General features: G+C 42.9%; 2 protein-coding genes across 15 annotated transcripts in view; one reads left to right on the forward strand and one right to left on the reverse strand.

The window, feature by feature from the left end:
* LOC144785288 (uncharacterized) overlaps positions 1-24515 on the forward strand; it is an 850769-nt gene that overhangs the window by 154937 nt on the left and 671317 nt on the right. The gene's annotated exons all lie outside the window — the stretch shown is intronic.
* The window catches only part of DGKK (diacylglycerol kinase kappa), a 556369-nt gene that overhangs the window by 22892 nt on the left and 508962 nt on the right, over positions 1-24515 (reverse strand). For all 14 annotated transcript variants that reach the window (XR_013601700.1, XR_013601701.1, XR_013601702.1 and 11 more), the window contains exons 20-27: positions 22044-22151; positions 21814-21927; positions 20620-20754; positions 19504-19670; positions 19241-19358; positions 11557-11643; positions 7964-8083; positions 7027-7135 (exon numbers count right to left, since the gene is read on the reverse strand). Coding sequence is in view for 11 of the 14 variants with exons in the window: in XM_078663836.1 (XP_078519962.1) it covers positions 7027-7135; positions 7964-8083; positions 11557-11643; positions 19241-19358; positions 19504-19670; positions 20620-20754; positions 21814-21927; positions 22044-22151 (958 nt within the window). In the remaining 3 variants the exon portion in view is untranslated. The remainder of the gene's footprint in view (positions 1-7026; positions 7136-7963; positions 8084-11556; positions 11644-19240; positions 19359-19503; positions 19671-20619; positions 20755-21813; positions 21928-22043; positions 22152-24515) is intronic.

Below are 24515 nucleotides of genomic sequence, written 5' to 3' on the forward strand. Positions count from 1 at the left end.
CAAAAATGAACTAAAAATAATATAAGAAGGTGCTTTACAAAAATGAATTAAAAATAATATAAGAAAGCGCGACACAAAAATGAACTAAAAATAATATAAGTAAAATGAAATGCCCGAAATGAGCTCAGCCAAGGAGGTCTCCAAATGTAGCGAAAGTGAACACTAGTGCCCAGAGCCGCGGGGTCCGAATACTGTGAAGCCGTCTGAGAATGAAGCTGCACAGAAGACGGTGACAGGAACAGTTGTGCGCAGCGCTATCTCCAGCAGGGAAAGAGCTTGTGTGGTAACTCGACCGCGTGTTGTAGCGCTTCGATGACCGACTAGGACCCTGAAGCTCACACGGGCTAGCCTGAGTGTCGCGAGGTGTGATGCCGCACCTGTAGAACATCCCCTAGGGAAAACCTATGTCACAGTTAACGCTCACACTGGTTGAGGATGAAGGTCACAGAGCGCCATCCTAGGTTAATTTTCTGACACACAAGCCACGGTGCCCAGATATAGGCCAAGGAGGGTCCTCCATGGTGACCCTGAGTTGGACAAACCCGGAAATACAGACAGCAGTCTGCAGGGGCTTCCTCCTGTGGGCGAAAAACGGAAGTTCGGGAGCGTCACGCCTGTCGTGGGGCGGGACTTCCACCTTCTGGGGGAAGCCCGCGCCCACGGAGTGGCTGGCCCAGAGGAGCAGTGGTGACGCGGGGCTCCCATGCCTGAGGATGGCTGCAGAAGTTCTGAGCCTGTAGCAGCGACAAAAGAGCCAGGTGAGGGGGGCTTAGTTGTACCGGGGGGGGGGGGGCTGGTGCGTGTGTTTGTTTATTTTGGGATTGAGTAGGCGTGCACTGGCTGGGGGCGGCTGCTACGTGTGTGTGCGCACGTTCACAAGTTGCGTGCACTGGCTGGGGGGGTGCGCGTGTGTGTGTGTGTTTTAAAATAATGCTATTGCAGGAGGCTGACTTGCCTCGGAAGCGGGACAGGAGCTGTGCACAGCGCGTGGCTGTATATGCGCGTACACCTGCTCAAATCACCAAAAGCACTGCGCGTGCCCACCTCCTGTCCCACTTCCGAGGCAAGTCCTTAACAATAAGCCTTGCTGGCGACAGTGCTTTGCGCTGCATACGCCAGGCTCGACCTAATAAAACCACGCCACAAAAAACGAACGCAGAAAAGATCCAGCTAATTTTCAGCTGTTAGCGCTTTTAGACGCTGAGGGCAAACTTTTCACTAAATACTCATTGTTGCACCTAACAGGATGGATAACATCTAGCGACTTGCTGCAGGCCTTCCAAACAGGGTCATAAGAGGATTCACGGCCGTCCATAATATTGTAGCATTGACACTTCTAATAGAAAAGTCACCATAGAAGGCCACCATATGTCTGTTTGGTGGATTATTCATCTGCCTTTGACAAGGTGGTCAAAACGTCACAAAATGGGAATCAATGCCAATCTGCTGCACCTAATAATCGAACTACATTCAAACTGAATGAATCAAGTTATCAGACAGATTGCCCGTCTCCCCAAAAATAACAGTTAAGAATGGTCTGTGTTTTAGCTCTATATCTTTTTTTCACTAAATATGCCAGACAGGTAATTATATGCAGAAACCAGAATTCTCGCCAGCAAAACTGGTACATTTTCCTGTACGGTGAAGTCAGTAAACTCATATATTTACCTGGGATTTCATTTGAATTGGCACCTAACACTCCCACAATACCTATATTATCTAAGAACAAAAGCATTAAAACCGTTTGCTCAATTATACGGACGGAATAGCGTGCAATTAGGCCCACAATAATGGCTTTTAGGGCAACAATGATTCCACTCTTGATACCCTTCAATAGTTCTAAATAAGAATAATCTCAATGTAATGATACTCTCCCTGTCCTCCAGACAGCAATGACACTCTTCCTAATCTCCAGACAGCAATGATGCTCTCCCTGTACTCCAGACAGCAATGACACTCTTCCTAATCTTCAGACAGCAATGATACTCTCCCTGTCCTCTAGACAGCAATGATACTCTCCCTGTCCTCCAGACAGCAATGACATTCTTCCTAATCTCCAGACAGCAATGATACTCTCCTTGTCCTCCAGACAGTAATGACACTCTTACTAATCTCCAGACAGCAATGATACTATCCCTGTCCTCAAGAAAGCCATGACACTCTACCTAATCTCCAGACAGCAATGATACCCTACCTGATCTCCAGACAGCAATGACACTCTCCCTAATCTCCAGACAGCAATGACACTCTCCCTAGTCCCCAGACAGCAATGACACTCTCCCTAATCCCCAGACAACAATGATACTATTCCTAATCTCCAGACAGCAATGATACCCTCCCTAATCTCCAGACAGCAATGACACTCTCCCTAATCCCCAGACAGCAATATTACCCTCCCTAATCTCCAGACAGCAATGATACCCTCCCTAATCCCCAGACAACAATGATACCCTTCCTAATCTCCAGACAGCAATGACACTCTCCCTAATCCCCAGACAGCAATGATACTCTCCCTAATCTACAGACAGCAATGATACCCTCCCTAATCCCCAGACAACAATGATACCCTTCCTAATCTCCAGACAGCAATGATACCCTCCCTAATCTCCAGACAGCAATGATACTCTCCCTGATCTCCAGACAGCATTGATACTCTCCCTGATCTCCAGACAGCAATGATACTCTCCCTGATCTCCAGACGATCAAGATAAACTCCCTGATCTCCAGACAGCAATGATACTCACCCTAATCTCCAGACAGCAATGATACTCTACCTGTTCTGCAGACAGTAATGATACTCTCCCTAATCTGACCGCAATGATACTCTCCCTGATCTCCAGACGGTAATGATACTCTCCCTAATCTCCAGACAGCAATGATACTCTCCCTGTCCTCCAGACAGCAATAATACTCTCCCTGTCCTCCAGACAGCAATGATACTCTTCCTGTCCTCCAGACAGCAATGACACTCTCCCTAATCCCCAGACAGCAATGATACTCTCCCTAATCTACAGACAGCAATGCTACCCTCCCTAATCCCCAGACAACAATGATACTCTTCCTAATCTCCAGACAGCAATGATACCCTCCCTAATCTCCAGACAGCAATGATACTCTCCCTGATCTCCAGACAGCAATGATACTCTCCCTGATCTCCAGACAGCAATGATACTCTCCCTGATCTCCAGACGATGAAGATAAACTCCCTGATCTCCAGACAGCAATGATACTCACCCTAATCTCCAGACAGCAATGATACTCTACCTGTTCTGCAGACAGTAATGATACTCTCCCTAATCTGACCGCAATGATACTCTCCCTGATCTCCAGACGGTAATGATACTCTCCCTAATCTCCAGACAGCAATGATACTCTCCCTGTCCTCCAGACAGCAATAATACTCTCCCTGTCCTCCAGACAGCAATGATACTCTTCCTGTCCTCCAGACAGCAATGACACTCTTCCTAATCTCCAGACAGCTATGATACTATCCCTGATCTCCAGACAGCTATGATACTATCCCTGATCTCCAGACAGCAATGATACTCTCCCTCTCCTCCAGACAGCAATGAAACTCTTCCTAATCTCCAGACAGCAATGATACTCTCCCTCTCCTCCATACAGCAATGATTGCTGCCCTCCAGACAGCAATGACGCTCTTCCTAATCTCCAGACAGCAATGATACTCTCCCTCTCCTCCAGACAGCAATGATACTCTCCCTGTTCTCCAGACAGCAATGATACTCTCCCTAATTTCCAGACAGCAATGATACTCTACCTAAACGCCAGACAGCAATGATACTCTCCCTAATCTCGACAGCAATTATACTCTCCCTGTCCTCGAGACAGCAATGACACTCTTCCTCAACTCCAGACAGCAATTTTACTCTCCCTGCCGTCCAGCCAGCAATGACACTCATCCTAAACTCCAGACAGCAATGATACTCTCCCTGATCTCCAGACAGCAATGATACTCTCCCTCTCCTCCAGACAGCAATGCTACTCTCCCTGCCCTCCAGACAGCAATGACACTCTTCCTAATCTCCAGACAGCAATGACACTCTTCCTAATCTTCAGACAGCAATGCTAATCTCCCTGTCCTCCAGACAGCATTGATACTCTCCCTGTCCTCCAGAGGGCAATTATACTCTCCCTGTTCTCCAGACAGCTATGATGCTCTCCCTGATATCCAGACAGCAATGATGCTCTCCCTGATATTCAGACAGCAATGGTGCTCTCCCTGATCTCCAGATGGTAATGATACTCTCCCTAATCTCCAGACAGCAATGATACTCTACCTAATCCCCAGACAACAATGATACTCTTCCTAATCTCCAGACAGCAATGATACCCTCCACTCTTTCTGTCTATTCATTCATTGCCCTTACATCCATTTACCCTTTTATCTATATATAATTTCACTTTTCCATTCATCCTTTCACCCTTCCATCCAGACATCATTTCACCTTCCACCCATTTATTCTTTAACCTTCCATCCTACCTTTCACCTCTTCTTTCATATTTACTTTCAAGTTTCCGTCCTTCCACTCTTCTTTTCTCATTCTCTCCAATCGTCCTTCTATCTATCTGCCCATCACTTGTCTTTTATCCTTACTTTTTTCTTTTCTTATCGATCTGCTCTTTTTTGTATTTGTCCCCATCTTTGTGTTTTCTCCTGTTGTCATCATTTCTCTTTCTGTTTCCTTTGCAATGCAGGTCAGCCCACCTCCCACACCCTCTGCCATATGGTATTCCCTAACAGTATTGTTTATAAGCATTTGAGTGCAGACCTGGAGACAGAAGAGGCTCATAAACACTCAAATAAAGTTTTAGTGAGCTGCAGATCACTAGCCCATGGGTCCAGTGGAAGCCCCCTCTTAAAGTGCTCAAGTCGGGTTCACTACTCTACTCCCTCTAAATAGCCACTGGAGCAACCCTGACCTGGCAGCAACAACACTCTACAAAGGCTCGTCAGCATTCCTACTCACCCTGACCTTCATAGAGCAGTGCTGCTCACCCTGACCTCTCACAGCAAAGCCATTCACTAACCTCCTCCCAACAGTGCTCTTGTCTTGGTACTTAGCAGCACCACCACACACCATGAATTCCTTGTCGTCATGAGAATTTCGCTATCCGGCAAACAGCAGTGATACCCAACCTGACCCCCCAATACAGTAAGTCGCCTCTGGCAGGAGTGCTACTAGCTGCAACTTACCTCTAGCTCACTCACTGTGACCTCTGGCAGCAGCAGTACTACTCACTGTGACCTCTGGCAGCGGAACTACTCACTATGACCTCTGGCAGGAGTACTACTTACTGTGACCTCTGGCAGCAGTACTACTCACTGTGACCTCTGGCAGAAGTACTAGTCACTGTGACCTTTGGCAACAGTACTACTCACTGTGACCTTTGGCAGCAGTACTATTACTAATATTATTATTTAGCTTATAAAGCACCTGGTTACTCCAAATCGGAGTGTCTCCGCGCTAGAACACCAACAGATCCCTAACAACTTACCAAGCTAGCAGCCTAAACAATGCCACTGACCTCCAGACCGTCAAAAGAGAAACTACTTTCGTCCTCCATACAAACATTGAAACAGCCAGGTTTAAAAAAAATTCCTAAATAGAGTTTCCGATGCACACATCCGTAGGTCCACAGGTAGATCATTCCATGCCATTGCCGCCAGGAAGCCAAAGGATCTCCCTCCCGCTCGAGCCTTGCATACCCTGGGCACAGTCACTTTGGCTGTTCCCAACGATCTCAGGCTATGAGCGGGTTGATACGTAGTCATAAGAGGGAGCAAAAATCTTGGCCCCTTTTGATGGAGAACCCTATGTCCAAAGTATAGGGCCTTAAAAGTGACTCTAGCCTGTATAGGTAGCCAAAGGAGTTTCATCAAGGCTTCCCCTACTCATGCCCGCCTGGGGATATTCAGAATCAGCCAAGCTGCTGCATTCTCAACTTTCTGCAAGATATTCAAGTTCCTGGCGGTCACCCCTAAATACAGAATGTTACAATAGTCAAGGCATGAAGTAACAAGAGCCTGTACAATAGTTTGTTTAGCATCAAATGGAAGTAGGTCCAAGATTTTGCGTAGCATTTTAAGAATGCCAAAGCAAGCTCCAGCTACTGCGGAGAACTGCTCTGAAAAGGGCAGCAGTGCTACTCACTGTGACCTCTGGCAGAAGCAGTGCTACTCACTGTGACCTCCAGCAGCAGTACTACTCACTGTGATCTCTAGTAGACCAGCAGTACTACTCACTGTGACCTCCAGCAGCAGTACTACTCACTGTGACCTTTACCAGCAGTACTAATCACTGTGACCTTTACCAGCAGTACTACTCACTGTGACCTCTACCAGCAGTGCTACTCACTGTGACCTCTGGCAGCAGTACTACTCACTGTGACCTTTACCAGCAGTACTACTCACCGTGACCTCTACCAGCAGTGCTACTTACTGTGACCTCTTGCAGCAGCAGTTCTATTCACTGTGACCTCTGGCAGCAGTGCTACTCACTGTGTCCTCTGGCAACAGTACTGGCAGCAGTGTTACTCACTTGAGCCACTACCTGATGTGCTACTCACTGTGACCTCTGGCAGCAGTCCTACTCAGTGTGACCTCTGACAGCAGTGGTTCTAGTCACTGTGACCTCTGGCAGCAGCAGTGCTACTCACTGTGACCTCTAGCATACCAGCAGTACTACTCCCTGTGACCTTTACCAGCAGTACTACTCCCTGTGACCTCTGGCAGCAGTGCTACTCCCTGTGACCTCTGGCAGCAGTGCTACGCACTGTGACCTCTGGCAGCAGTGCTACTCCCTGTGACCTCTGGCAGCAGTGCTACGCACTGTGACCTCTGGCAGCAGTGCTATGCACTGTGATTTTTACCAGCTGTACTACTCACTGTAACTCTTACCAGCAGTACTACTCACAGTGACCTCTGGCCGCATCACTGTGACCTCTGGCAGCATCACTGTGACCTCTGGCAGCATCACTGTGACCTCTGGCAGCAGTACTACTCACCTGATAGAGAGCCGCTGGACTTCTGCTTCTGAAACTTCTCTTTCTCTTTCTTGGGCTTCTGGATCATTTTGAGCTTGAAGCTGCCCTTGTTTCCGTCCCTGTGGTTGTCCTGAGTATCAAATAGAGAAGACAGTAGAGCATTGGCCGTAGGGAGTCATCCTCAAAACACAAATGCAATATGAGACGTGCATAACCAAGTGTCGCATTATGAATGAAGAAAGACCTTGTGTACACCCCTCAGACCTTCCAACCACCTTTCAGAAACGGCTTCTTGGGCAAAGCAAACTCACTGAATGGCATCTTCTCTCCCCTATCTAGATATTGGGTGTGGGTCACAAAGTATGTAAAGAAATTAAAGCAGGATTTCTCCATCCACTTGTACGTGGTGCAGGACAACTCAGGTTCACAGCAATTACTTTAACAAGCCCATTCAGGATATGCAAGTACTGGCGAAACAGCAGAGGCGGCTCCTCCGTAATGGCAGAGGAACATCGCCCCACAACAGACAATAAATAAAACGATAATCATGCAATGTCATTATCATTTTATTTATGCTGTCTGAGCCCAATACAAAAGTATAGGGAGGGGCAGGGCCGAGACTGTCAGGGAGGAGTAAAGTGAACTCATATGGTGCAGATTATTTCTGGTCCCCAAAGCTAAAGGAATGGCTGGGGAGGCGGGTGTTAGTTATTTTTAATGTGCATTGTATTCAGAAACACTTGTTGAAATACTCATCTCTAAATTAGATGATCAGCACCACCATGTGGCAGTCTGTCATAAGTGCAGTGTTAACAATTAAGGGCCGGTGCCGAACACTGGAAACCAATTAAGTGGCGGTGCGGCGCTCCAAAAACCACCAGCTCAAATTAAGCACTGGATAGGGAACGTATTCGGAAAGCAGATCTTCAAACACAGTTAAGTCGACTATTCAACCCACCTCCTCTGATGAGTTGATGATATCGGTCATCCAGTGGATGTCAGCCAGTTTCTTGAGGTCTTGGCTCACGGTGTTGAGTGAACATTGCAATCCTTCTTCCTCCTGAGGGGAGTCCAACTGCTAAAGATAATAAGAGAAAGAGGAAATGAGCGACTAAGTGACAAATGTAGGGTTTTGCAGGCAGCCTCTTCACCAGGTGAGGTGACAAAGGCACCGCATCTTTCAACCCAGTGTATTACTGCCTGCTATTATTGCCCACATGGAGCGGATCTTTTCAAAACGGTGCGGGCCAGCCGCCATGTTCAGACAACCAGTTGAAATTCATTTTTGCTCAGCAGAAACAAACCTACAAAGTAGGCTTTTTTTCAACAGCACAAATATCCCCAAATAACAGTGGACAATTCTTCTTTTTCACTGTTTGCGTCCATCATGGTTTAGATGACAGTCAAGAACAACAACAAAAAAGAGTGGCGGAAGACACCCCTTAATTAGGGTGGGCCTTCTAATGCTCCAAAGCTGGCAGCCCTGTAGCTACCATCTAAAGGCTTCCTCTGGTGGAACCAGCTGAAGCTCTGCCAGTGGAAACAACGTGGCCCGTCCACCTCTGAGTCTGTGTAGCTGTAGGTATGGCAGACAGGGCACTTGCTGATTTATGGCATATGCATGGACATCATTAAGTGGTCACCAGGGGTCGCAGCTGTGACCCCTACCTTGGCCTGTGCGACTCCTGACCTCAGAGGTGGCAAAATCAGTGCCAAAAACATAAGGGGAGACTCATACTCCATATTTTGTCTCCATTTTTCACAACATTAATAGTGAATTCCATTCTAATATTCACTATAAGTGTAAAAAAATGGATCACATTTAGCAGGAATGGGTCTGTGGTGAGAGAAGAGGCAAGTAAAACATGCATTTAAATGTATGTTGTGCTTGTGGGTGAGAGTGTATTTATGTGTGAGACAGAGTGTGTGAGTGAGTGAATATAAGTGAGTGAGAATGTGGTGGTATGCTTGCAAATCTTTTGTCATCCTCGGGGTACTGAAAGTAATTCTTGCCTTAAGAAAGACAACAGTGGTGAAATATTAGTGCTGGAGTACTTGAGGCAGGTTTTAGCATGACAGACGCTTGTGACAAAATACAGGCACTGGCACACTAAAGGCAATTATTGGCATAATAGGCATCCGTGGTAAAATATTGGTAGTGGCATACTAGAAGCAATTCTTGGCATATGATGCATCTGAGAAAAAATGCCAGAACTGGCATATTGAAATTATGTCTGTGCACAGAGGACAGACTAACATATAGGTGGGGGGAGGAGGGGGAGGGGCAACACAAAATGTTGCCCCTGATATTCTTAGGTCATTTTTGATAATAAGGGTCACCTATGGCAGTTGGACGGCATAAATGGAAATATTTGGGCACTGACATATGGTGAACCCATGACAAAATGCTACCCATGATACAATGGAGCTACGTTTTGACATATTTTGTTATCCATAACAAATTTTGAAAAAATAGGGTTAATTCCTATGGAGCATTAGGTTTTATTGGCTTGGCACACCATGAAATGATGTGAAAATTCAATGAGAGCCATGCAACAGCCTATGACGTTTGAGCAAATGTATGTGAAAATTGTACTTTATAAATAGGGCTTCAGTTTTTAATGTATTTGTTTTTTTAAACATTTCCATCAGTATTTCTCCATATTTCTTTTTGGGCATTATATCTGTATTTATCCATATTTATTTTGTGTTTTGTGTAGAAATGAAGTTGTATAACTCTACATTTCCATTTTTATTTAACTGATAGACACAAACTCACACTTTGATGTCTGTCGTGATTTAGCTATTAAAGCGGCCAAACATTACATAACAATACATCAACTAAATATTAGAATTATACCACAAATGTATGTTGACATATGCCAATATTTAAAGAAATTTCATCCTGTTTTTAATTTCCCATTCTGTCCATCTGCTCAGCTGTTGGGCTACAATTCATGAAAGACAGCACGGAGATTCACCTAAAAGAAGCACAATTTTCTGTATTTATCCACTTTAAAAAATAAATGCAGACAGAAAACACATTGGTTTCTGTCTGCATTTATCTGTAAAAATCACCTAAAATGTAAAACAGGGAGTCTTATTGATAATGCACTATATGACCACATTGTTTTCAACATTTTCTCAGGGAGGGGACTGCCTAGTAGCGGCCTAGCTTTTTCATTTCACTCGCTCACTACAATACAGGGCAAGTATTACGTCCTCAAAATGTAAAAGATCAAGTCAGTACTATAATCTAGGCGGTATCTAAAATACATGTTTGTGTGTGCTTTATTATATTAATCATGCAATTTGTATGGAATCTTAGTGATAACAATTATTGTGCATGTGATATGACTTTTTAAAAACAAATCAGGATGAAGGGTCATTTGATGTCACTTTTTGTGATGTGCTTAAGGTCAAATGGTATGTCGCTTCAAACACGGGGCCTCATTTGTGTGTTTTGGCCTTGCTGCTGTGTTGCCCTACAGCAAAAGAAAAGGGATGGAATGCGCAATATCTATTCGGTACGGCGCATTCTTGTCCTTTTTCCCTGCACCACCGCACAATGGGCTGCCGTGCGCCAACGCAGGCACCTTTGCACCGTGGTGCAAGGGTGCCCGCGTTGCTGGGACGATTATTTTTGTGCTGGAAGGAAAACCTTCCTGCACAAAAACAATCACAAGAGGCTTTTTCCTCTTTCTTTGTGTGCTGCAGAATGCAGATTCTGCAGCACACATAGAAAGAGTAAACACGTGGAGGAATAAAGATATTTCTCCTCGTTGTGCCTCCCAAACGCCTCCCCTGAGAACGCCCCCGCAACACCCGTAGAACGCCCTTTCAAACAGTTTTGTTCATGAAAGGGGCAAATATTTTTAAGGCCATAAAAAGCCACGTAATGTGGCTGTATGTGGTCTTATAAATATGCCAGTTGCACATTGCACCACTGGAATGTCAAAAAATGACATTCCGGTGGCACACTAGTGCTGGTATGGCCTCACAAATGAGGCCCACGTATTTTACACATGCAGAATAATGTTATATCTCTGCAAAGTGTATATTCTACGTACTTGAGGGCCTTGGCAGTGACTAGTAAGGAGTGGCCAAGAACACAATGCATTTACACAGCAGTGCATTTTTGTGCATTTCCTGCACTTATATGAGAACCAAATATATTTCTAAATTACTTGGCTGTGCAAAAAGTGCACTAATGTGCACAAAACAGCATAGTGCTTATTAACAAGTACAGGAGGGGTAAACAACTGGGGAAAACTTTTTTCACATTCTTAACTCCAGACGTACAACATTACACACTGTAATCTAGGCAAATACAGATTTATAAAACAGGCCAAAATCCTGGAAAATGCCGAAAAGTCATACCATTACATGTGTAAATTACAAAACGTGTATTTACCCATGCGATGGAACATCTGTGAACACGAAACACATGCATTTGTCGGGGTAAATTACTAATTTCGTAATTTACACCTATCTGTGAGAGACAACGTTTAGAATTTCTTCCCAAACTGTGATCACCACAAAACAACTCACCATCTTTCCTTCCAGAAAGGCTTTGGTTTCAGTGTACAGCGCCTTCACGCTCACTGCCACGTCCACGGCCACATTTCTGCTCAGAAACTAGGAGACACGGAAAGAAAGAAATAAACAACGGACAAGTCGGTAAGAAGGCTTCTGCGGCTTAATAGGGCATTTTTAGGTTCAGTGATATAAATGGCTGCTGAACAAGCACAGGCGTTATTACTCTTTCCAGAAGAAAATCCCAAAGTATTTTATCATCTTTCATGCATGAAATTAGGAATACTCACCTCTGCCAGTTTCCCAAGATTGGGAATATAAAAAATATTGAATATGGAAAAGTGGCAACATTTTGATGCCAAGACTTTTATAGGGAAAGTTTGGGCAAACATTATTTAGTCCAATTATACATTTTGCCAATTGAGAGCTGGGGAGAATGATGCATGTTAAGGGTTTGTGATAAGGCTTTCGTTTAATGAGCACGCGGACATTTAATATAAAATTACAGTTTGATGTCTGCTCTAAGATAATAATTAAAACTAGATTGATACTAAAGGTTTTAAGGTAATACAAAAATTGTGTGTAATGTAACTATTACAAATGTAAATAAATTAATACTTAATATTAGGAAGTAACAAAATGCTAATGATGCATAATTATTCTGATTAAGATCATGTTGCAATACACAATGATATTAGTCACGAGAATTACAACTAAAATAAGGGTGAATAAATCATAAAATTAAACTGATTAGAAACAAATAATGGGAAATATGAGCACAACCCAACTGATTAACAGCAACAATTGTGAAGGAATTCACTGCAAAAGTATCTGGAAAGAAATCTGGATTTAGTGTTGAATAATTTCCTGAAATTATATTTGCGCAGGAGATTTTGCCGCATACATCTCAGAGTTTACACAACAAAAAGCATTATCGGCAGCCAATGAACATCCTCAAACTCCTTCCTGTTGAAAAAGTCTAGTCAGCTACATTTGCTCCCTGAAAAGTAATTTCTGACACAGATTTACTTCCATCTCTCTCTCATCACTTCTCCAGCACTGGCAGCTCTAAAGCCATACTTAGATATTATCATCACAACACTTTGTACAGCCTCCTCAGAAAGCCCAATTACTCAAGAACCCAACTTTCACCTGGTTGATCTCACAAATTAATGGTCCATAATCATCCTTACCTACTTCAGTCTGACCTAGTAGAAGGCTGTGGCTCTGTAACTCCATGGCCACATTTTTTTCTAATGCTGGGAATATGAAAATGTATGAAAAAGTGTGTACCTTAAACAAACGAAAAGCGAATGACTGTGGTCCCATCAAATGCATGTTCCCAGCGTGTTAATCTATTCTGCGCATGTTACATCAATGGTAATAATTAAGTTCATGCAAGTCCAGTCCTAATAGTTAAACATTACTGTTTGAGCATAATATTATCAGGTGCTACTATTACATAGAGTTTTTGAAAAGTTACTGACTGCAAGAATGCTTTGCCTCCTAATAGTTGTTGTTTATTCTAGCAAGTGTTCAACAAGCTACCAGACTCAGCTATGTTAATTGTTTCTTCTAATACTGTTGGACAAGATACCTGGATACAATTCTGCATAGAGTTTATGTTGACCATCTTCAACTGGTTCTTTTACTAAACCCTGAAATACCTCACCTATCAAGCCATAGGTTAGAGAGGAGCTTTGCACTACGGATACCGGACACTAAGTGCACAACTTCAGCACCAACTCCAGTCGAAGGTTCCTGTTTGCTGGGTGGGCATTACAGGGGACTCACAGGCTGTGCACTTACCCACCGCTTTTGATCAATGTGAAGATTGTGGTGTAATACATGGTATGGCTGTGCGACCTTATCATGTAATACACTTGCAAAACAGTCTTGGATCCACTCAGGTGCATTTGTAAAACCTTTAGCTCACCCCTGGGTAGCTGTGCTTCAAGACGCACGGCTTAAACAAGGGAACTAGTGCAAAGCTCCCTGGAAGACAAGGAGAAGATCGGGGGGGGGAGGGGGAGGGGGCAGTAAGGAGTATTTTGACAGTTACCCAGTCAGCAAAGCAGTCTGAAGTCCAGTTCCATACTTTACATCAAGATCGCCATAGACTTGAATAGAGTGGTCCTGATGCTGTGGAAGCAGGTTGCTGAGGATGCCGAAAGAAGCTCTGGGTGCTGTGAGGTCAACGGGGGTGTCTTTGCAATTATTCCTCAGTCCACGGGTAAGGTGGGGCAAATTTGTCCACAAGGGTCGGCGTCCTTCGAAGTTCTCTTTGCCTCAGCTGGGATACCGATCTCCGTACACAGCTGGTCCAGCAGTACCCTTTGGTGACCCTCTGGTGTCCCTCTTAGATGACCAATCTGACTTAGTTGGCATTCTAGAGTTGGGCAAACTCAGGTGCAACTTTTGGCCATCGAATATTGGTATCTTGGGGTGCCCAGTGACGATTTGCAGAAAGTGGCTACTGACTGGGCGCAAAGGGCTTCCTCAGCTTTGATTTCTCTGGTGCTGGTTCCCGTGGGTCAGCTGACTGACCCTTGGAGTGCTTCTTTGGTATTGATTTAAGGAGTGCCTTTTTCATGAACCAGGAGCCACAGACACATTCTTCTATTTGCTAGCCCAATTTGTGGCAGGTGCAGGCCAGCGGATGGTGCAGCCTCTCTTGCTAGGTCACGGGGGCAGCAGGGCAGTACTTCTTAGGTCCTTTCTCCAGTTCCAGCGTGATCTGGGGTTCAGAGTGCCAGGGGTGACATATTTATGCACAGAAAGTGCCCCTGGGGGGATAATAATTCAATCACTAGCCAATGGTGGCAGGATCCCTCCGGCCCTATGATGCCCAGTAAAGCGGTCCCAGAGTGCACTACTCTTCAAACTCTAATGACGTCTCAACCCTTACTTGGATGGTAGGAGCTTGGCAGCCCACCCTACAGGTGTGGCTACCTGTGAGCTGCACGTCCAGGGAAAACTGGTTTGAGCACTGGTCTCCTCTATCTGTTCCTGCCGCCAGCCTATCTACCTGAACGAAAGGGAAAGACCTTTAGGAGTGTGGTCGCCATTTGCCCACCAAAAGCGGCATTGTCTTTGTAGCTTGCCTCCTGAGCCAACACCCTGAGTGACGTCCTGCAACAGGGAGATAACACCTCTCCCTGTTACAGGCTTCTTTTGTTCCCGAGCCTGGGAGCCATTCACCCATCTCCCCAGGAGGGCAGAAGGCTGTGTGGTGGCCAGAAACTCTGCGAGGTCACTAGCCAAACTGCCAACAGAGTGGCAACTTTCTAAAAGTTGCCTTTCCTTAAATGTGACATTAAATTTGACTTGGGAATTAAGTCGGATTTAATGTTACAATTAAACAGTTTCCTTTAATTAAATGAACCAGCAGGGACACACTGTTTTACATGCTCTGGCTACCCTTGGTACCATTTACTAGGGTCTTATATATGTCAGCTTATGCCAATAGTCAATTCAACATACATTTGGTAATAGGTTAGAAAACTGGAACAGAGGTCTGGTTAGCAGGCCTCAGTGCAATCTCAGAGTCGAAAAACCAGCAGCATCAGGCCAAACCTTTGGGGGGTGATCATGCAAAAAAATACATTTCCTTACAACCAAGAAAACAGGCTTGCTTTGTATACAAAACAATAAGGAATTGTTGTTCTGAAAACAGGTATGTGGAGGCAACACACCACTGAAACTCAGAATTGGGCAACTTATTTACTAAACTGCTTAAACTAGCATAGAGTCCAGAAATAGCACAAAGAGGGTGTTAGGACTACAAAATGCAATAACCTTGTTAGAATTTTTACTGTTGTTTTCAGTAGTTATGCATTGCTTTCATGCATTTGTTTGTTTTCTGTCTGGTTGCATTTCATATTATATGCACTAGGTTAGGATTTAAAAATGAACATTCTAAATGTGTATTCTGTATCCTAGTGCTTTTTGAGTGGGTTATTCCTTTAATCAAGTGGGTTTGGGTGTTTATTTATTGTCCATGTCATGGGATTGATCGTTATCAGAAACACTTCTGATATAAACATTGATCAGCGGGTTGTGTATTGGTTGCAGTTCAACTGGAGTTTCTGAATTGGGCTGACACATTGACTAAGTCCTTAGTGCTAGGGGGACCTAGAGAATCTATCAACAAGCATCACCACAATTTCATCTACTAGGGGGACCTTAGAATGTACCAACAAGCATTACCATAATTTCATCCACTAGGAGGACCTTGAGAATTTATCAACAAGCATCTCCACAATTTCACCCACTAGAGAGACCTTGAGAAAGTATCAACAAGCATCACCACAGTTTCATCCACTAGGGGGATGTTGAGAATGTATCAACACGCATAACCACAATTTCATCCACTATGGAGACCTAGAGAATGTATCAACAAGCATCACCACAATTTCACCATCTAGGGGGACCTTGAGAATGTATCAACAAGCATCACCACAATTTCATCCACTATGGAAGCCTAGAGAATGCATTAACAAGCATCACCACAATTACATCCACTATGGAGACCTAGAGAATGTATCAACAAGCATCACAACAATTTCAACCACTAGGGGGACATTGAGAATGTATCAACAAGCATCACAACAATTTCATCCACTATGGAGACCTAGAGAATGCATTAACAAGCATCACCACAATTTCATCCACTATGGAGACCTAGAGAATGTATCAACAAGCATCACAACAATTTCACCCACCAGGGGGACCTTGAGAATGTATCAACAAGCATCACCACAATGTCATCCTCTACGGAGACCTAGAAATGCTTTAACAAGCATCACCACAGTTTTATCTACAATGGAGACCTAGAGAATGCATCCCCAAACATCACCACAATTTCATTCCCTAGGGGGACATAGAGAATGCATCAGCAAACATCACCACAATTTCATCCATGCCTATGATTTGAGCTTCTGTGCCCGCTACTGCCTGCAGATATCAATAATTTAAGCAATTGCTGACACTGTGAAGGTCAAGAATCAAAACTAACTCTGACTCATTGTCATATCAATTTCTTAACAGTATTTGACACTGATGATTACCAAGCCCTTGTTAATACCCCCATCATCTATATGAGTATCACTCAAATACTCCTCAATTCTTCACTTACTTACTTGTTGAAATACAACACATTCAGGGAATGTATTACTGATAGGGCACACTGTCCCTTTTTGCAACATGGAGCTCCTTCAAACTTGTGCACTAGGCGCATTCAGGAACAATGCACCCCATTACACCCCCCAGGCCAGGCACAAACTTGTGGCTTCTCTAAGGTCAACACGTTAGTGAAAGGCAGACCAACTGATTGAAGCAGCCACTCTATCTTTCACTCTGCAGGTAGGAATCTGACTGCACTTCAAAAGGGGGAAAGAGATCTCTCAGGTTGCTGGGTGCAAAAAGTGACTGCACCCACCTGCGGCGAGATGTTGAGGGATGCATTGGTCCTCCCTTTCCTCACTCCCGAAGGGTGCAATCAAGTGGGCATATTTAATGTATGTCACCGTTTTGTGTTGCAAGTCAGTGTGCCTCGTGAAGGCCTCTTGGACACCGCACCCACATCCATAACATGGCACAGAGGCACTGTCCTTCTTTGAAAAGGTTTGTATTTTTATGTTCTTTTAGAGTCTAGGATGTTTTTGGCTCCAGTTCTCAAGTGACTGAATTTTAGGAAGAAACCCTAAGCAGCTTGGTATCAGCTAAGACTCCTCAGCCAGGCCAAGCCCTCTTTCCTGATTCAGAGCTTCTAGTCTACATTACAAGGCATTGTCGATACACACATCGAAACGCGTTGGCAAGAGCAAATTAAATTGGGAGCGTGGATGCAAGTTTACATAATAGTCCGGATGGAAGGTGAGCTGAGTGTGACCTCCTAAAGCTGTTGGGCATTTGTGGGAACATATATATATATATATATATATATATGTGATCAAGGCTCCACGAGAGCCGAAACGCGTCGTGGCAAACTGGTGTTGGGCAAAATAAATCTTTGAGGAAACACCAACCATTGGGTCTCGTCTCGTCTTTTACAGATATTGGCTGTTGGCGCTACATACCGCATATATATAAGTTTGTGCCTGGCCTGGGGGGTGTAATGGGGTGCATTGTTCCTGAATGCGCCTAGTGCACAAGTTTGAAGGAGCTCCATGTTGCAAAAAGGGACAGTGTGCCCTATCAGTAATACATTCCCTGAATGTGTTGTATTTCAACAAGTAAGTAAGTGAAGAATTGAGGAGTATTTGAGTGATACTCATATAGATGATGGGGGTATTAACAAGGGCTTGGTAATCATCAGTGTCAAATACTGTTAAGAAATTGATATGACAATGAGTCAGAGTTAGTTTTGATTCTTGACCTTCACAGTGTCAGCAATTGCTTAAATTATTGATATCTGCAGGCAGTAGCGGGCACAGAAGCTCAAATCATAGGCATGGATGAAATTGTGGTGATGTTTGCTGATGCATTCTCTATGTCCCCCTAGGGAATGAAATTGTGGTGATGTTTGGGGATGCATTCTCTAGGTCTCCATTGTAGATAAAACTGTGGTGATGCTTGTTAAAGCATTTCTAGGTCTCCGTAGAGGATGACATTGTGGTGATGCTTGTTGATACATTCTCAAGGTCCCCCTGGTGGGTGAAATTGTTGTGATGCTTGTTGATACATTCTCTAGGTCTCCATAGTGGATGAAATTGTGGTGATGCTTGTTAATGCATTCTCTAGGTCTCCATAGTGGATGAAATTGTTGTGATGCTTGTTGATACATTCTCAATGTCCCCCTAGTGGTTGAAATTGTTGTGATGCTTGTTGATACATTCTCTAGGTCTCCATAGTGGATGTAATTGTGGTGATGCTTGTTAATGCATTCTCTAGGCTTCCATAGTGGATGAAATTGTGGTGATGCTTGTTGATACATTCTCAAGGTCCCCCTAGATGGTGAAATTGTGGTGATGCTTGTTGATACATTCTCTAGGTCTCCATATATATATATGTATGATATGTTGATATAGCATTGTGGATTATGGTCAGGGCTGCTGAAATTATGCGATTGTACAGCTGCAGTGTTTTTCACATAATTGTAGAGTTCCATCATGAAGTATAAAATCCATCATCTGCTACATAAGGTGCAGATTTTAACAAAAAATATGGTTTTTATCTCAAACTCTTCAAAGGTTACTGACAACGCTGTGATTCGTGTTGCCGCACATCGGAAGGCCCTTTCAAAGCTTGATTGGTCACATTTCTAATGTTCATTGTTATATTTGGATGTTAACCTGCCATGAATTAGGTGCAACCAATGACCAGAGAGTGTTAAAAAATGTAAAAATGACAAAATAATGAAACAATACTATCATAAATTGTGCTGCATTACGCTGCATAGTTTGGTTTTTTTTTGCCACATAATTTACTCAACCCTGCCACATAATTTCACCTTCCCATGCCACATAATTTCAGTGGCCCTGATCATGGTATTAAAGTTTGCTTGCATTTTCAATTTTCAATAAAGGGCTTTTGTTTTAGTGCACTATACAGAGAGCCAACTTCCTACATCTACTAAACTAATAGGAAATTCTGTAAACAATCACTTTTAATTAAATATGTTCCACCTATGGGTTGCAGAATTCCAAACTGTAGTTGCCTCTCTACATCTGGACTCTAAAAGAAATGATGCTCTTACCTCAGGAGCGTTGTTGGCTTTGTTGAGGAAGGCTTCATTCAGCACCATGGAGCTGCAATTCACTGCATGTGCTAGCTCTTGCTCCATCGTCTTCTGGATTTTGGCTGTCTCGTGGATCCTGCATTGAAACAAACACATTGAGAAGCATGGTCACTGGCTGCAATGCCATAGTCCACTCTGACGTCAACCTCTGTTGCATCAGAAATCAACTACTATAACCAGGAGTAACCAGGTGAGGCAACATATGGAAAATAAGTGCTTACCTGCCGATTAAGGTTTCAGCAGCCTGAGCAAACTGATGCAGCTGATTGTACTCCTCCTCCGTCACATACTCCATGGACTGCTGTGAGTTCAGCCTGGGCCGGTGATTGGAGCTGTAGTTTTCCCCTTTCCTCTTGTCCTGCCAGGATTTGAGGGTGTTCTCGAATGCCTACAGAGAGATATGAGGACTCTTCAGCCAAGCAGATAGACAAGCAAAGCTGAGCATCAGTTGATCACCATCTCCCAAGCAGTTTGACTTGGTCTGACACAGGCCAACCTTAGTTTTGTGTCCAACAATCACTTACAAGTTCCAATTGACCAATGCTTTCAGCATTGAATCACAGAAGCAAAGATTCCAATGAAGCTGGGATCTGCATTTCTTTTAAAGAAAACAAAGATAACATTGTACCACATAATGGCAAATGAAGTTTGTGCTTTTGGATACAACATATTTCTCTTACTGGGTGCATGTGTGTATTTATTGATATACAATATTAATGGAGACCATACTGCATTCCATGCTAAACTCAAATTTTCCCGTAGTTAATCTGCTACTTCTCTCTGTCATTGAGCCATGCCTATTAGGAATTAGCGGCAGACTTAAGATTGCTGGTGGGTGGCAGCCTGTATTAGTTTGCGGAAGGTGGGCTGTTCCCTTATCCCGCTACTTACTCGAGATAATCATGAATGCCACTAGGTGAGGGTTACACTAGTTACCTCCTCAGCTTCCTTATGAATATTCACTTTTATTGCTGCCCTATGGCTGGAGAGTTCACACCTGCAATGAGGTTCCACCACCACATACTCCTGAAGTTCAAACATGCTACATATGCTGCACACTCCTGACTCCATTAAGTCAAGCATGAAACCCAAACTGTGGCTGTCAGCATTGGACCATGCAGCACTATAATTCAATATCCAGAGAGAAATGTAATTTACTTTTTTGTTGAACTTGATGAAACACACCAAAAGAATGGGCACTTCTCACAGGTGGTCTGGTGTCTGAGAGGGGTTAGATTTTTTATGTGAGGAGAAGGTGAGATGAAGACTGGTTGATGAGCCTGCCTGGCCCAAGGTCATCAATGGAGAGATACAGTGATTTGATCTTGTGGACTCACCCGGTCTCTTGTTAGCATCTGGGCTCTGTTCTTGTGTTGGATCTTGATCATTCCTGGAGGCTGGATCCAGGCTTCCCCATCCACCTGCACCGGAACACCCTCTTCTCCCAAAATGGTGATCTTCACCATGCGGCACTACCGGGACATAGACAGAGTGGACTTGTTGGTTTTGAAGTATAATTCAATGTCAAAAAACAGCTATAAGGAGAGGCAGTCAAAATCTTTTGAAAAATGTGTTCAGTATCACCAAAACAAGCAGAACAGCATTGGCGTAAAGCATTGCCAAAGCCCATAGGTCTGTAGTAGTTAAGCCAAACCGAAGATCTTGTCTATAGCAGTGACGTGTGTTGGTGTTTTGCAGCAAAAGAGTCTTCATGATAGACTGAAACAGGATGTGGGAAAGTACTGGGAGACAATGTAGATTCTTGACAAAAGGGTTTTTATGTTGAACATGAACTTGGATAACAATAGTGGGCCTCAATTCTGCACCTTTTCCACATGTGGAACAGTTGTGCTCGTGCTTTCATGTAAACAAATATGCAACAATCTAGTTAAGAGCTGATAAGAGCACGGGTAATCAAAAAAAGGGGATGCTAATTAAGGTAAGATTTTAAGTATCTGCAAGGCCGAATGCTGTAATTCATAGTACTGATAACTGCTGCAGTTTGACACTTAACTGTACTTCGAACATAAAAGCAACACATTTGTGGAGGGGAGGGTCAACTGTTCCTCCAGAGCGGAGGAGTTATAGGTGTGGCTCGACAACCCCTTCAGAAATACACAAACCTAATTGCATCAGATCATCTTTCTAGGAAACTATGGATAGGCTGTTGGACCTTAAGGGGAGGATTTCATCCTTTTCACATAGGCTGGTAATGGGCGTCATGGGCACCTCCATTGAGTATGTTTCCATCGTCAGCAGAATTCCTCCTTTGTTACAGTCTCTAAGCTGCAGGAGACTCTATCTAGCACCAATAACTGCACACTCCCCTTTTTCCTTGAAAACTTCCTTGGTCATTGTAATTGCATTTGGTGATTAAAAGGTTCAGCAATTGGAAGCAGACCACATTGCAAGTAGCCATAGCCACTTTTCCAGCCGCCTTAGCGGACCGTTCAAAAAGGTATAGGAGAAATATCTCTGTCTTCAAAGGTGATCCTACAACTAGATTCCAGAGTATGAGCCAGGTGACCTACCTGTGCTATCCGATGATACTGAAGGTTAATCACCCGAGACACAGCCATCTGAATGCTACCAAACACAGCCACAACTTCTAGTTTTTTGTCATCAAACGATGGTGCACCAAAGTTCTAAAAAAGAAAGTTTGTGCAAGTTGCTATAATTCGAAATAATGTGAAAAGAAGGTAACATGTTCATTCCTTCGGCAATCTCTTCAGGCATTGCATCCCGGACTAGCATGACTTACGTTATCTTCCTTGGTGCCTCCCCAGAAGTTGATTCCGCCAGCATAACTTGGAATGTTCAGCACTGCTATGCCCTGTAGGCTTGGCAATGAAATGTTGACACCATCACACTGAAACAAGGAAAACAGAAATGGTTCAAAGAGTTGCCTTGCACATTTACATTAATCAGCACCACAATGTAGTATCATTGTATGATTACACCAGTAAACAATAAAGTATAGGTTCACAGCATCTGATTACCAAAGTCTATTCTTATACCATCTCTGAATGGTTATGTGTATATTGGTAAATATTGAAATGTAATAATAAAGAATCCATGCTTGATTCTACAAGAAAATACCATTGTGTGTTGTGAAACAAAGAGTCTTTGCACAATTAAACTTGCAGTACCAGATAGTACTATCACAGAATATTTGATGGATTACACCAGGAAACTGCAAAGGGTTGTATCACAGTATATTTTTGCGACTACATAATTAATTACCGAAATGGATCTATGTAGAATGATACTCTTAAATAGTAAAGTATAATATCACAGTATCTATACCTACACCATTTAATGACAAGGTGTAGTATCACAAGATTGTTGAATGAGTATATACACGTAAATATCAATGTGCAGATAGTATCGCTGCATTTTGGTACCTACATAAATACATACCAAATTGTAGCACCACCGCAAATCTGTATGTTTATACCAGTAAAAACTAAAGAATAATATCTTAGCAGCTTTGTAGCATCATACAAGTAAATGAAAAAATGCAGCAGCATACATCAAGAGTAGAATCACTGCATTTATGTACAAATGTGTAGTATATTTACCTCTTCATGAAATTACAATACAGTTACCAAAGCATATTATCACATCTTTGTATGATTACACTACTAAAAACCAAAACATAGTATCACTGCATTTTTTATGACTACACAGTAAATAGAAAAATGTAGTATTACCACATCTTTGTGCAACTGCATGAATAAATATCAAATTCTAGCCTCTCAGCAGACTTTTACAATTACACTAGCAATGACCAAAGGTTAGGATAACAGCTTCCTTGCCTTTTGAAGCCCGCAAATATCCAGGAGTAAAACCATAGCACCACCGTATGATTACACTATAAAATATTAAAGTGCATTATTATTTTACTAGTATACTAGTATGATTACATCAGTTATATAACTGCAAGTTTGTAAGATTAGTCCTGCAAAAAGTATCTCATCATGTTTGCACTGTTAAACAAGTGAACACCAAACTGTGAAGTCTAGTAACAGAGTGATGTATTAACATAAAAACATAGTATCTTTGTACGAATGCACCTGTAAATATAAAACTTTATGATCTTAGTATCATTGAGTTAAGCACAAGTATATACCAAGAATAACAAGTGCGGTACTATGGATTCTTTGTATGCTTGCACCAGTAAAAGCCAAAGTTTGGTGTCACTGAATTCTTGTATGATTACACCAGAGAAATATAAAGTGTAGTACGTAAATCTCATTTTAAATAGTACATAACAAAGTGTGTATCACAGCATCATTGCAGTTTTAGCAGTACATACCAAAGTTTAGTATGACAGCATATTTGGGAGACATCGTTTACCACGCATCCATTTCAACGTGATACTATTACATCGTGGTTTTCACTACGCAAGTTGTTACACTGACTTGCACTGGAGGGTGCTGTAGACTTAGGAATAGTGTAAATTACTGTTTCCAACACCTTCCCTACTGTATGTAGACTGGAGTTGGAATAGTAATTCACACTATTCCTAAGTCCAGCGCCCCTCCAGCGCAAGTCGATGTAATGACTTGCATTGTGAAACCCGCGATCTAACAGACCGCGTTGAAATGGCCCTTGTTGTATCATCATACATCCGCATATTTGTACTTTCACAAATGCCAACAAAACTAGCCCATCATCTTTGTGTCATTACACAAGTAAATACCAAAGTGCTGGCTTGCAGCATCTTGGTAGAATTTTAAAAATATATAGCACATACCAATATGCAGAATCATAGCAAATTTGTATCATTAAACAAATAAATAACAAAGAATAATATTACAACACCTTTTGTCATATAGCAGTAATGAATAAAGTGCAATATCACGCTATTCTTTGAATGATTACACAGATAAATCCTAAAGTTTACCATCACAGCATCCATGTACAATTACACAAGGAAATACTTAACTACAGTATTACACCATTGTCGACATGATTATACAATTACATACTAAAATGGAGGATCATTGCATCTGTATTATTTCATCAATAGTAACAAGATGCAGTATATAGTAAGGTACCCTGATGCTATTTTCAAAGTAAAAAGAGGATCTCTGAAAATTTGGAATAAACTAAAGACAAGTGAGAAGTTATCTGGTCTCTCCAAATGCAAACAATATTTCTCTTTTTTAAAAGGTCATATTGCCCCATATTAACATTTTTATGTGCTGACCTATCCAATGTGGTTCTT

The sequence above is a fragment of the Lissotriton helveticus genome, chromosome 10 (assembly GCF_964261635.1).
Source record: "Lissotriton helveticus chromosome 10, aLisHel1.1, whole genome shotgun sequence".
NCBI lineage: Eukaryota > Metazoa > Chordata > Amphibia > Caudata > Salamandridae > Lissotriton > Lissotriton helveticus.